Below are 14,505 nucleotides of genomic sequence, written 5' to 3'. Positions count from 1 at the left end.
CAATTCGTGGAAGCAATGAGCTGAACGTTTCGACTCCAATTTGAGTCAATCTCAGCACAATAAATATTCAACTATCAGTTCTCACGATTTCAGTTAGGCTCGATGACGAATACTCTTAGATTCTTCGGTCAAGAAACAGGAAAGGGTAATACCAATTATAAGATCTCGTAGGCTCTCCAATATTAAAAATTAAGATTATTAAGATATAAAGGCAATGAAAGCCACGTTAACTGCGCCGAACGGTTGATGAATACAGACGTTATTGTAAACTTGTTTGGAAAAGAAATAGTTAAGTTACTCTCTTATAAACACGATAGATGCTCCATATAAATTGCTTCTCGCAAAATAACACAGTCTTTAGAGAAGACGTAGAAGAGAGAAGCTCGCCTCTTCGTTTATTCATTCATCCGCCAATTTTCCTACCGCTCGTAACAACGCGATGTATCGTCTGGTAACGCCATCGAATGAATTGAACGAGTGACACGCCGTTCCAGCCCGATGTCAGTAACAGTCTTAATTTAACGTTCGATCGTTCGCAAGCAATGACATGCCTGCTACGCAACGCGAAGGGCGTCGTAGGCTAAGGGTGGAATACTGTAACAACCCCTGTAGGTTTTCCTAACTATCAACTGTCTGCAAATTTTCTGACCGCGGCGTTAAACGATTCGTCAAATTCCGTGATCATTTTAAATATTTCTTCATGTTAAAATTATTTTAAATGCAAAAAGCAATTGTACAATAAGAGTGTAACGCGGTATACTTACGCGAGTTACGTAATTAACTATATTCAATTGCAATGACAATTTGTGAACAACAAATTCATGATGACATTTGATTAACGTTTCGACTCCGCTGAGTCATCTTCAACGCAGTAAATATTAAAAAATCAATTCGCACGATTTCAGTCGAGCTGACTGGTGGGTACACTTGGATTGTTCGGTTTAAAAAATTGGACTGGCGAGAAAAATTGTTTTTATATTTGTAACATTTCGCATGGCGCGAAATATTTTTGAGAATTGTAAAGCGATGTTGATTTCGAGGCTTGCAAAACGATGAAAAATTTGGAACTTTGTTTAACTATCTCGGTTACTTGTTTAAAGCTGTTCCCCGAGATTTTGCGGTTGATAGACCACGGAGGAGCCAGCTTTAGTTCGGGTGACGGCTGGAAGTATAATAATAGATGGTGTATACTTGTTTCGTAAAACTTCTCTGGAGACTCCTAGAAACTCCTTAGCTTCATAGCCTTGTATTCAACATGGGGAAACTTCAATGGACGACACTTCCTCCGAATAGGAAGTTCGCTTGTGCGTCCTTGTTGGGAATTATTACAAAGATTTCTCTCCGCTGAGTATAATTAATAAAGTTATTACCTGCACGTTCAATTTATAAAATCGTATTAAACGCTCGCGAATAATTTCGTTCGTGCAATAACAAAATACAACGAAACCTGTGTCAAGAACTAAACAATTCTAGTAAGAGACACGGATGGAAATAAAATAAAAATATGTAAATGACACGAGACGTCGCGCTCGTGAAAACAATCGGAGCCTTTCAGTATTAAACGTAAGCGATCGTTGAACACGGAGCTTTCGATAGCGTGTCGAGTAACGCGCGCTCGTTTTCGCTCGCAACCGATATGAAAGTACCTTTGACCTTATCTACGATGATTAAAATTGATCGGTTTACGCAGGAGTTGAGCGACTACGGCAGCGCGAACCTGTTACGCAGCCTCGGTCACCCGACTTTTGACCTCCCTGCGAACACTACTGATCCTCAACCCGCTCGTGCGCAGCTACCCGGCTGCCATTGACTTCGCCGTGTCCTTTCAACGTTTCTCGGCGACGCGAAAAACGAAGAGTAATCGCCAACGTGATTAGCATTGATTTCGCCAGCGTCTCTCTACGGAATACGAAGATTGTGAACAATCGACAACTTAATTTTATTTCACGGCTTCTACCATCAACGCGCATCGAATAGTACAGAGAAGAGACTTCAATCTGTTATCGCTTCGCCATGTCTGCCATTTCACATCGACAGACACATCGAGGATGCCGTTTTACATCGGGAGTAAAAAAGCGGTGTCCTCTGAGACTTCAATGCTGCAGTCAATATCGAATTCTTCAGCTTCAATGGAACCGTATTACTATAAATGCTCTAATCTACCGAGGAAAACTGCGAGCGGATTTACTTCGCAAGTTATAGTCTCGCCGAGAATAAACGAGCGCGAACAAATGGCGTTTGGTCAACTCGGTGATCAAACGCGATGAGCGAGTGCCAGCTGGTCGTAAGGGCGTCGAAGTGCCGTCCGCGGCCATTATCCTAACCGGTGCCGCGGCGCGACGTTCACCGCGGTGCCGAAACGCGTCGGAGCGCGTCAAAGTGTCGGCGAACCGTCGTAATCCCCCCCGAGTCCGGTGAAGCCGGGAGGAAGAAGAGCGTGGATGACGATGTCTCCTGGAAAACTGAACGCGCCGCACTCACGATCGGGCCGCCACTCGGGGCAGGGTCTCGCAATCTCGCCCTTACCCTCGTGTCGGCGCGACGGCCAGGTGACGTCGGCGAGGTAGGCTCGCGAGAGGGTTGACGCTCCACCGGTTGAAGAGCCACTGGCCGGGAGGGAGCAGGGGGGAGAAAGAGAGAGAGAGAGAAGCGAACGGGCATGTTCGAGAACCCCTTCGGAGCGGGGTGGCTGGCAGGCAAGCAGGCAGACCGTAGTCGCCTCGCACACAGGTGAGGCCGATATCGACCTGACGCCAGAAATACCGCGCAGCATCGACCGTCGTTGTACCTGGTCTCGCCCTCCCCCGCCTGAGCCCTCTTCCGCGCCGCTCTACCCCGCCGCGTCCACCTCCCCCTCCCCCCCCCCCCAGAGGACGCGGCGGAGGGTGCCGTGCGAGTCGATGGTGGAGGGTTTGGGGGCTGACGCACGGCCGCGCCACCGCCAATCCCTGGGTCCTGGCGGCCGCGGCTGCGCCCTGCCGCGCCTTCCGCGGCGGAACCGCCGCCGCCGTCGTCGCCACCGCGGTGAGAGAGGGCGCCGCGGCGACCCGGTGGCGGGGAGGACTCCGAGGGCAGACGTTCCAAAGCCACCCCGACGGAGAGACACGCCGAGACGCCCCTGCCATTGGGAGCCCTTCGGTCTTAGTAAGTATCCCGGCCGATTTCGTTCCCTGCTCCTGTCTGCGCTTCTCTCGTGTCGCCTTTCCTCTCGCCCGCGTCTTCTTCGCGCATCTCCGTGGTGGAATTTCTCCATCGCGCGCCCCGGCGCGCTGAAGAGCATCCGATAGGAATCGGTAGCTTCCGCTGCGACGATTCAAGCCAAACTCCTATGTATCCGCCAGTGTTCTTGCCCCCTTCGGTCCCACGACGTCTGCTGGTTACTTCAAAATTTCTCCTCGTCTCCCGAAGCCTCTTTGACCAAGAAGACTCGCGCTGAAGCGATCGAATTGCGTTAAACGATCTTCTCATTTCCTCGGCCATTTCTTATTGCGGCCCAATTTTTCCGTTCGCTTCGTTTAGCGTTGAAACGTTATCTTCCGCTGACTACGGCAATCTGATGAAATTTTTAGCAAGACGCACTCTGTATAGCTACCCTTATGGCGCACGATATTTTTCCATGATTTAGTCTCACGCTTTTCTCCGGCTCGCCTTTAAGTGCCCCACTTGAGCGAGAACCACATAACGTGCAACATATTTCAGTATCGCGTTCTCAATATTTCGGCTCAAGTCTGTCCCCGCTGTTGGAACGTATTAGACTTTTAGCGTGATATGAACTTCATTCGAGAAAGTAACTCGAGTAACGCTATATCATTTCTGTCTGTATCTATTGGCACAGTTTGTTACAGAAAATGCCTATGCTTCAGTTCGACGTTTTCTAGTAAAGTACTTTACACTACCAACGACACCGTTGCAACCCGATATTTTAGATCGAGAATTAAATAGGGGATATTTCTATTTCGCTAAAAATTACGATCAGTAATCGTAAGGTAACGTTCGTTGCTCCGCAAAGTGGTGAAAACGATGATATTGAGTCAGGACCAATTCTCTCGCCCTGTTCTTCTAATTAACAGAGGAAAGTCCCCTATTATGAGGACTCGTAGGGTCCTAATACGAAATAGCGAGATTTCTACTAAATTAGTAGACATCATCTGCCGGCTCCACCATGAATTTTTCGCTCTTTGGGTGAGATCTGTTTAGTGGAAAACACGTCGTTAGATCGTGTGATCGTCGCGGAAAAAGATTTGTGATTAAATTCGGATACTGAAAACCTGCTATCTCATATTGGAAGCCTCATCTCACAATAGGGAACTTTCCTCTATCTTATAAATTTCGTTATCGCGGCCGATGAAGACTCAGCGAAACGTTCCGCAAATTAATATAGATATCAACAAATCGAATTACGTTGTTATATTCCTGTCCGTTTATTGTCACGTGAACCTTCCGCTTAGTATTAATTATTAAGATTTCATAAGGCAACGTCCCGTTCAGGCCGCTCGAGATGAAATCCCTCGAATGTAGCTCACCGCAACGTCGCGTAAAGACCGAGTCAGACTAGCAATTGTTGACACGGATTGAATTGGAATTGGCGATTATAACGACTGTCCTTCAGCCAATGAGAGCAAAGCAGCCAGCGATTTAATCGGCTCTCATTGGCTAGAAGACGGTCGTCAATCGCCAATCCCACCCGAGTTAGCAATTGCTAGTCTGATTCGTCCTTAACGCGGTCCGATCGACGAAGGGATCCCGGTGTTCCTGGTCGAGGCTCGTGATCACACGAACGACACGGGTAATAGGGATATCCGCGGCAGCCCTCCGCAAACAACGGCGTACGAAATAACACGTGGCTGCCAAATAACTATATTGCAACGCCGGCAAGGGGGAGGAAAAATTACCTTGGGAAGTTACGCACGTGTGTAATGCCCGGTCTTCCTCAAATGTGCACGGTATAGGGCTCGGGATGTTATAGTTAGACGCAGAAACGCTAAATTTAAATCCGCCCATCCGTAACGCGTACATAAGATAATAGAAAGGTTAGTAAAAATTGTGTCGATAGTATATATACGAGGAGGACGTATGAATATGTGGAGTACGGACGACGCGTTGCACGGTGTGCTGCCTCGCGCGCGATTGCGCCGGGTTAAAAATATGATGATGATGAATTTTAACTCCCGAAGGTCGACGGACTCTGTCCCACCCTGCGGGACGCGTCAGTCCCATGAGAGGGGCACGAATTACACATACGGCTCTATTATCGATGTGTATATAGTCTCGTAACGCCCATTCCGATGTTTCCCGATGTCTATGCGGTGAAAAGAAGCTACTTACGAGCGATCAGATCGCTCGATTGTCTCATCAATTCCTTTCTCTTCTTTCTTCGCTCGACCTAAATCGAAGACTCGCGCCGCGAGTTCACCGAATGTCGTTTCCGTGGACTCGCAATCGCGCCTGCATTTCTTTCATTCGAACGAGCCTGATCGTCGTCTCTTCAACAGCCCGCGAATTTTAAGCCGGGAAATATTGTCGCCGTTGCAGACACTCGGTTGTGAACTCGGCTGAAAAGGTGGAGGGCCCGGGGACGCGAGGAGCCAAGGAGTCGGTGAACGACTCGAAGGACGAAGACGGATCGGACGTCGCCTCGACTCTGAGCGGCCTGCTCGCCGGTCTTCCGACCTTGGCGGGCCCCCAACGCCTCGCCAACTCCCTCAGGCAGAAGTTCGCCAGCAACTCCGGTGAGTCGGGTGTGAAACGCTATTGTTTTTTTCGTTTCACGCGCAGCCTTCCTCATCGGGGAGGCTCGTTGCCGCGGTGGAGCCCGTCGATCGATCGTGTTGCGCCATTAACGAGAGCCACGGCGATGACGACGATTGACAGGCGCCATTTCGTAAATGCGCGAGGAATACGCGAGGAGTCGTTCCGGACGGTCCCCCGATGGTCCTGGTTTAAATGTTCATTCACGTAATACTACAGTAATTTACGATCGACCGGGGCACACGCCCTTTTGCCATCGTAAAAAATCCTTGACGAATCAGGATAACGACGGAGGAAATGAATAATGGAAACTGTCCTGCAAGATCCTTCGATATGCTGCTAAGCAAAGTGTTCGCTTCTCGATAAAAAAAGTGAATCGGGTCAGGTGGACTGTTAATCCAGACACTGTTGAAATGTCGGGGAAAAGTTGGCGAGTGCAACTTTTATTAACTGCACTTGCCAATTTTTTCCGCGAGATATTACTTTCTACGAATCCTCAAATCCCTCGAGAAGCGCTAATTGTTTCATTATATCGTTCAAATATAATTTAAATCCGCCAGTTTTCATCGTACGTTTGTGACGCTCTCCTGGCAGTCAGGAAAATATGAAAGGCGAGGAAATAAGGGAGGGAGATCGCATCTAAAAGAAAGAAATGCTTCAGCGCAATTCTTTTTTTTTCATGGAGCTACTCTCGCTTTGATAAATGCCGCTAAAAGAGACAACGCAAAAGTTTCGAGGGTAAAACGTTTCAACACCAACGATCTTTAGAACCATTCGATTTTCACATTATTTTTCTTATTTTCTGAAAAACAGAAATAAACCCCGTGCACTCTTCATTTCTAATTGGTCATTGTTTCAACGATCGAAAACTCGACGAAGAACAATATCGTCCATAATCACTAGTCCCATCGGCACCAACACCCGCGAAGTGATTAGCGATGACCCCGACGACAAGCACGTCACGTCGACCCTCTTGTTTTCTCAACGTTTTTTTTCGTGCTGTTTTTATCCCCGTCGTAATGCGATATGCGATACAACCAAGGCTCAGGTACACAGAGTCGATCTCGTGACGTCTTATCGCGAGGGGAGCCTCCGTCCAGTATCGTGTTCTCTTTGACGCGCGCGAAGGGGAGCGCGGCCCAGAAGAAAAGTCGAGCCGAGTGCGGGTAGTGCGTTTCCGCAAACGCGTTCTCTTCCGCACGCAGGACGATAGTGGACGGTGCTCGCGGGGTTACAGTTGAAAGTTGGGGTCGGGAGGGGTTTGGGTGATGGGTGGATGGATATCGTTTCGCGCTGACCACAGGCCGGGTCAGGGCTGCCCTATCTTCTCCTCGGCAACTCTTTCCCTCGGTCCCGAGTCTCGCTTCTCCGATCGCGCGTACTCGCGAAGCCGGTTTGCCGTCGCGTAGAGAAGCGCGGAGGCGCGCGTAGCGTGCGCGTCAAGTCAAGTCTGTTTCCGCGAGCTAATCGTTGCCAAATCGGTGATCTGTTGTAGGTTACCCCCGGCCCGGCCTGATGCGCGCCGCCCCAATCGCGACGATCTCCTCGTCACGCTCGCTTCCCGAGGTCGCACGACTGGTTGTGACCGCGGTTAGTCCCTTCCACTAAAAGACACACACAAAAAAAGACCCAGAAGACGCCGGTCGCACCGCGAGTACCTAGGAACCATGACGACGATACCGATACTCAACATGGAGTTCGGCGAGCTCAAGGAGATTGTCTGGTCGAAGCTGCAAGAGCCGAAGGCTCAACGCAAGTTGATCCTGGTCATCGTTTCCGTGGCGCTGCTACTGGACAACATGCTGTACATGGTGATAGTGCCGATTATACCCGACTACCTCAAGTTCGTGGGCGCGTTCGGGCCGGTCGAGGAGACCGAGGTCAACACCACTGGGCCGCCTGAGCATCACGGCCAGGACTCCGCGACGGGGGTGCTGTTCGCGTCGAAGGCGATCGTGCAGCTGATGGTGAACCCGTTCTCCGGCGCGCTGATCGATCGGATCGGCTACGACATCCCCATGATGATCGGTCTCTGCATCATGTTTCTATCGACCAGCGTATTCGCGTGCGGCAAGAGCTACGGCGTGCTGTTCTTCGCGAGGAGCTTGCAGGGCGTCGGCTCCGCGTTCGCCGATACCGCCGGCCTCGCTATGATCGCCGATCGCTTCACGGAGGAGGCGGAACGAACGAAGGCGCTCGGCATCGCCCTGGCGTTCATCAGCTTCGGCTGCCTGGTCGCGCCGCCGTTCGGGGGCGCTCTTTACCAGTTCGCCGGCAAGGAGGTGCCGTTCTTGATACTGGCGTTCGTCAGCCTGGCGGACGGCTTCATGCTGCTGCTGGTGATGAAGCCGATCAAGGAACAGATGCGCGAACGTTTGGGTCAGGAGCCCAAGTCGACGATACCGATCTGGCGGCTGCTGATGGACCCGTACATCGCCGTGTGCGCGGGCGCTCTGATGATGTCCAACGTCGCGCTCGCCTTCCTCGAGCCGACCATCTCGCTGTGGATGGAAGACACGATGACGCACGACAACTGGAAGATCGGTATGATCTGGCTGCCGGCCTTCTTCCCGCACGTGATCGGCGTCGTGATCACCGTCAAGATGGCCAAGCAGTACCCGCAGTACCAGTGGCTGATGGCGGCGGGCGGCCTCGCGCTCGAGGGTCTCTGCTGCTTCATCATACCGTTCTGCACCTCGTACATAGTGCTCATGATACCGCTGTGCGGCATCTGCTTCGGCATCGCGCTCATCGACACCGCGCTGCTGCCCACCCTGGGCTACCTGGTGGACGTTAGGTACGTGTCGGTGTACGGTAGCATCTACGCGATCGCCGACATCTCGTACAGCGTGGCGTACGCGGTGGGCCCGATCATAGCCGGCGGCGTCGTCGAGGCGATCGGTTTCACCGCCCTCAACATCGGCATCGCCTTCTCGAATCTGCTCTACGTGCCGGCCCTCTACTACCTGCGCCACATCTACGACTTCAAGCCGTTCCAGGACGAGGCGAACATACTGATGCAGGACCCGCCCGATAAGGAGTACCAGACGTACGTGCTGCAGGAGCAGCGGCCGATCACCGGCGAGATCGGCAACCATCTGAACCAGACGCGCATGGAGACGAATATCGATCAGAGTTACGACCAGAGCTATCAGACGGCGGGGCAGGTCGGTTACGATCAACGCGCCGGCGGTTACGGCGCGCAGAACACGATCGGCGGTTACGGCCAGCCCGCTTACGAGCAGCCGCCGGTTTACAATCAGCCGGCTAGCGGTTACGGCCAGCCCGGCGACTACGGCCAGCAGAGGAACTACGCGGCCGAGTCACGCCAGGATCAGCAGGGCGCCCAGGGTGACGTGAACCCCTTCAGGAGGCCGGACGCGCCGGATCCACGGCCGTCCGGGGACAGCAACCCCTTCAGGCAAGGGATGTACTAGAGCGACGGCCGCCGCCGAGCGACCTTAACCGATCGGACGCGCGTCTCCTTCGCTCGGGAGTGTGTTCGAGAGTCTTCGTGACAGGCTTCCACTTATATCGGCAAGAGAGAGAGATAGAGAGAAAGAGCTGGAGAGAAAGAGAGAGAGAGAATCGACGTCGTCGCGAGGCACGGCAGAACTCCCGGCAGCGACGGCGATCGGGACGCTCGAGCAGATTCAGAGGGGAATCGCCGATCGCGCCGGTGTCCCGCCGGACCTCGATCGTACTCGGAGTATCGTCGGTGTTTGTCGGGGATGACAGGTGCAACGACTTGTAAAGTGATTCCCTCGGAGCTCTCGCGACGGGTTCACGTTCGCAAACAGTGAGTCCCGATGGTCCTGGCTCGAGCTTCCGCGCGCGCAGCTGGTAATACCAATCGCGAGGATGTAGGAGACGTTGCTGGATGCACGACGTTGAGAACGCGAAACGTGGAGAGAAGTGGATGGAGAACGGTCGGACGAGCACGCGGGGAGGATAGTAGTAGGCGTCTTCGTCGGGAATAAAGACCTTGAGGAGAGAGAGAGAGAGAGGGAGAGAGCAACTAGTCGCAACATCGAAATAAAATAAAGTAGTGACAAGGCAGCCGGGGTGTGTCGGTGCTGTGGAGGAGGGAGGAAAGACAACGTTCTTCTTTAATTGGGATGCGAGAGGTCATTGCGCGAACAAGTGTAGAGGGATCGAAGGGAGAATTCACGGCCGCGACGAAGGCTTCCCGTCAGCAAGGACCTTCGCTCGCGGATTGCCGCCGGGCAAGTCTTGAGTTTTTAAACGCTTGTGTTGAAAATCGTTTTACATTGCTGAACGGAAATATCATATCACTAATTAAGGCGTCAGAAATCTAGGGAATAAGGCTTTAAGTTAAGTAGGCGATTGTACAGGGGGTTGTGACAAGGGCGGTCGATTTGCCCCACGAATCGCTCTGCATTGGCAAAGTACTCTCGTACCTCTTCGATTTTTCGTTACTAAATGCCATAAACGACATGTCAATAATGAAACCGACGTTACGACAATTGCTTTCGGTGACTCAAATGGAACTTTTGCGTGCGCTTGTACATTCTAGAGTCGTTATTTGTTACATGTTTTATCACAATAATTTTTGTAATGGATGCAAGTATCACAAACGTTGACGAAAATGGCTGATAATAACAAAGGCCGTTCTACCAAGGATTTTTTCCGGCAAATTTTCAATGTTCGAGACTGCTTTACTTTCTTGCTTTATGTTGTCTTTTTTTACACGCGTTTTTCGTCTTCGAAAAAATTTTGAAAAAGTTACCTTTGCTATTCTTGAGCGGAAAATCCGAAACGATGTCTCTTGCAATTTTATTCAATTATATCAATAAAGCACGTATCGTTAAAGTTTCGAAAGAAAGTCGTCTCCTATTTTGTTAAATAATTAGAGATTGATAAATTATCTGAACTATAACGACGCTAATTTTATGTAACTTCTTCGCCTCGATGCCGTACCATTTCTTTTGCACCGATCGAGTACTTTGCCGCAATAATGGAGCAATACCAGTACCAAAGCGCGAGCGCGTCAAAGTGAACATATCTGTATTTTTATGAGATTACTTTTCTAATTGTAGAAATATATTTCGTTCTCGAAACTGGTCGGGGAGGGGGGGGGGGTTGGTTCACGTGGCAAATCGCGTGTGATAGCTAGACGTATCTAGGCATGCATAATAATTTCTACATGTATGTAAATATATCAAAAATTCTATTATGTGTCGGAGTGACTTGGGCGCAAGGTTTCGCGGTGACTATCGCAGGCTGCTCTCACAAGACGCGCTTCTGATCTCTACTTTGAACATGTCATTTAATTAATTAATTAGTTTACTTCTTATTCCAAAGATACGTCACTTTGTTTCGAGTACAAACAACGTAACACCATTTCAATTGTTTCCGCTGTCCCTCAAACGTTGCCATTTGCACCAATGCGAACGCAATTCATTTCCCAAGTCCCAGGCAGTGTGAGAAAGAACGTGAAACGAGGCGCCTTTCATAAATTATTTGCAAGAAAATTATTTAGATATCACGAAAGCTTGCCTCTACGGTTTCTCTTAGCGATACCCGTCAAGCCTTACGGCCGAGGGCGCAGCACACATTCATACCTACTCGTCAATACTAAGAAGCGTCGCGAGAAGCAAACAAAATAAGTTGTTAATCAACTAGCACTATACACACTGTACCGGCACGGCGATTATCGCCGGCGTGTTGGACCTGGGCGAAAAGAAGAGGTCCCTCGACCGTCTGGGAATCCGCTTCGCTCGCGTCGGATCGGACTTCAGGACCACTCGCCCATCGTCGCGCGGATCCTCGAGGATTGACTCGCGAGTGCTTTGAGTTAATTCAGTGCCTGAACTTCGCAGTTTTTATCCCCCGCGGTCGCGAAACTCGTAGTACGAGCGAATAATTGTAAAGCTCTCCCCATAATAGATCCAAAGAAAGTAACCCGACCTAACGTAACGTAGACACACTCTCTATTAGACCGCTATACATATGTACCTAAACATAGGCTACGCGTTTCTTGTTTTATAGAAGAGGAGAGAGGAGCGTGTTTTATTCTCCGCAGTGGTATTTTGTTTCTATGAGCTGGCCTCTAAAGTTAGGGATTTTATCGTAACGGCAACGTCTCGCCTGTTGATGGTTATCATCGCGATTCCGCTGAAATAAATCGTGCGGGGGGTTCAACGCAACAAGATCTCGAAACAATTAGATAGATTTTGCGCTCTTGACTTTCGGAGCGTCGCCTTTAGTCGAAATCTATGATGAAATAATTAGATATGTCAATCAAATTCGACGACATATTGTTTTTCCAACTGTTCTACTAAAAAATACCCCTTTCTTCGTTAATGGTTTTGCGAATCTGTCATTTGTGACGTCTATCAATCTCGTTCCACCTGTGTTAACTTTTTGACTCGAGACCAGTGAGAAGTCGAGTTATAATGTTAAAGATCATGTGATAATTATCGGCAAGACGTTACGTCAGTTGCACCACGGTTATACATACACATTACACATATACATATAGATATATATATATATCGTATATAAAATTATATTCGTAGCTTTTTCTGCTCTTGTAAATATACATTACGCGCGGAGGGGAGGATAAAGGAACTTTTTCCCCCGCGCGGGTACGTCGCGTATTGAGTGTCCCGAAACTGTCACTCCTTTCCAGTTACAAACTTCTCGATCGTTACCTTCGTAAGACAAGCTACAATTCTGTTAAAATGTTCTCTCAAAGTTGGATTTTGTTTTCCACCTGCGCAGCTTGCCACGCGAAATAACGCACTCCATTTTCCATCGCGCTTACGTTTCGATCGAAGCCGCGAAGCAAAAGTTGTTCGTTCGAACTCTCTGACGAGTCTTCATGGTCCTCGACGGGGGCAGTAGTCCCGGGGCACTCGGTATATCTTGCCTACTTGTATCATACTGTTCGTGAGTGTTGTGAACGCGACGTGTGTGTACGTGAGTATAAAATCCTCTTTCTTCTGCGTCGGGACTGAAGGCCAGTGCTGGGCAAAGGTGTTATTGTCCTGACACTCGTAGGAATAGGATCTGGGGATCTTAAAGGCGAAACAGAGAGCTGGGCCTTCGTGGAACGAGACAGGTTTCCCTTTGGACGAAGAGGACGAGACATACGCGTTTCCCGCTTCCCTCGAGAGGCGGTAAACGCGCCGAAAAGATCTTTTCTTTTTATTCCAAACGAAAGATCCTTCATTGGGAGAAATTATTTTGTTCCGAAGAGTTTGTTTTTTCCACGAATGAAGAAACGTCGCCGATTTCATTTTGCTTTTAAGATCCTCAGCTGATTATATAATATATGATGACAAGCTTACTGTTATCGTACACGTACACAAATTTTGTTAAGTTTCAACGATTACATGATGTATCGTTTGTTATAATTATTAAGTCGGAGCGGAAGAATTGCGGCGAGCATTGTCTTTATTGTGTACAGAAGATTCCTAAAAAACCTCCACATATTGACCCGTAGATCGTTATCGGACAATTTGCGGATAATTCGTTGCTTCTCCCGCGCTTGAGAAAAATTCTAAATTACGGAAACGGGGTCTTGAGTCATCAAGATACATTCTAAATCGCTGATGTGTAAGTAGCTTCCTCGGTAACGTACGTCGTGCAAGACCCCTTGGGAAAATTTACTTTAAACGAAATTAAAGTTTTTAAAGTAATCATTCAAAGCTAAGAGTTTATCTAAGAAATTTTAGAGTAATTTTGGACACTTTAAGTAATTTTTAGATAGCCAAGCCTGTCGAAGTTCGACATAGCACTTTCTCGTAAGGAGAAAACCGCACGCGGTATTGTAAACTGTATCGCATACTTTTCACAATTCTTAAAGTTTAAGGTGTCCAAATTTACTTTTCAAATTTCTTATGTTTCTAAAGTAAAATTTTAACATTAGTTTCTTCGAATTGCCAGTATAACAATAAAATTCCAAATTTCATTCGACCACAGCTGGCCACATTTGTTGATTGATCGGTCAGTGCAGACAATTTTTTAATTTTAAATTTTCTGCATCGACCGGTTAATTAACAAACGAGACCAGCTGTGGTCGAATGAAAATTGGAATGAAAAAATTTCAAGGTTTTCTAAGGTATATTTTCCCAAGGGACGAACGGAGCGCAATGCGCGTCCTGCATATCGAAACCTTGCTCAGCACTAATCGGGAGCGGCGTTTTCGAGTGGAAAGTCACACGGGCGCTGGTTTCCAAAGGATATTTTTCTCACCTCGAAACCAAGTCCAATCCCCCCAAATGTTGCGAGAAGGAAGAAACGGCGGCCGGAGCAGATCCGTCACGACGGAACATCGCGATTACGCGAACACATATCATAAGGGATGCGTAAGCGGCGAAGGGGGAAAGGGAGGCGGAACGAAGAGAGACGGTCACCGGGATTATATGTATCTAATTATCCGTGCATAACGCATATTATCCATGCGCGATGAAGAAGCGATCGCGCATCCCGAGATTATCCGTAAGCGTAGCGTAACTTAACTGCAATACATCCGCACTTTGCGTGTACATACACACACATACACACGCGCGCGCGCGCGCGCGCGCGAGAAGACACGCATGCATACATTACATAACATGTGGATATAGGAAACAGACACATACATACCTTCAGTACACGCAAAGACACATGTATGTATATTTATTTGATGAAAACCCAAGTAATTCGAAATGCGTATGTAATTGAAATCCTATGACACTGTAATGTTGTTGAACCGGTTATTAAAGATGTCATTGTTACCGAAGAATA

General features: G+C 48.9%; 1 protein-coding gene and 1 long non-coding RNA gene across 2 annotated transcripts; both read left to right on the top strand.

Moving 5' to 3' along the window:
- Positions 1 to 5,651: 5,651 nt before the first annotated feature.
- On the top strand, positions 5,652 to 13,503 carry LOC105569891 (vesicular acetylcholine transporter). Its single transcript, XM_012026701.1, has 2 exons — positions 5,652 to 5,729; positions 7,244 to 13,503. The coding sequence occupies exon 2, from the start codon at positions 7,416 to 7,418 to the stop codon at positions 9,183 to 9,185; it is 1,770 nt and encodes a 589-aa protein (XP_011882091.1). The 5' UTR covers positions 5,652 to 5,729; positions 7,244 to 7,415; the 3' UTR covers positions 9,186 to 13,503.
- Positions 13,504 to 13,581: 78 nt separating this feature from the next.
- Positions 13,582 to 14,505, top strand: LOC105569892. Its single transcript, XR_001009544.1, has 2 exons — positions 13,582 to 13,661; positions 13,838 to 14,505. It is a non-coding gene; the product is annotated as an uncharacterized LOC105569892 (long non-coding RNA).

The sequence above is a fragment of the Vollenhovia emeryi genome, unplaced genomic scaffold, assembly GCF_000949405.1.
Source record: "Vollenhovia emeryi isolate VEMERY1.0 unplaced genomic scaffold, V.emery_V1.0 DF939122.1, whole genome shotgun sequence".
In the NCBI taxonomy this organism is placed as follows: Eukaryota; Metazoa; Arthropoda; class Insecta; order Hymenoptera; family Formicidae; genus Vollenhovia; species Vollenhovia emeryi.
Note: the sequence above shows the minus strand (reverse complement) of the source record. Positions and strands in the feature narration are given on the sequence as shown.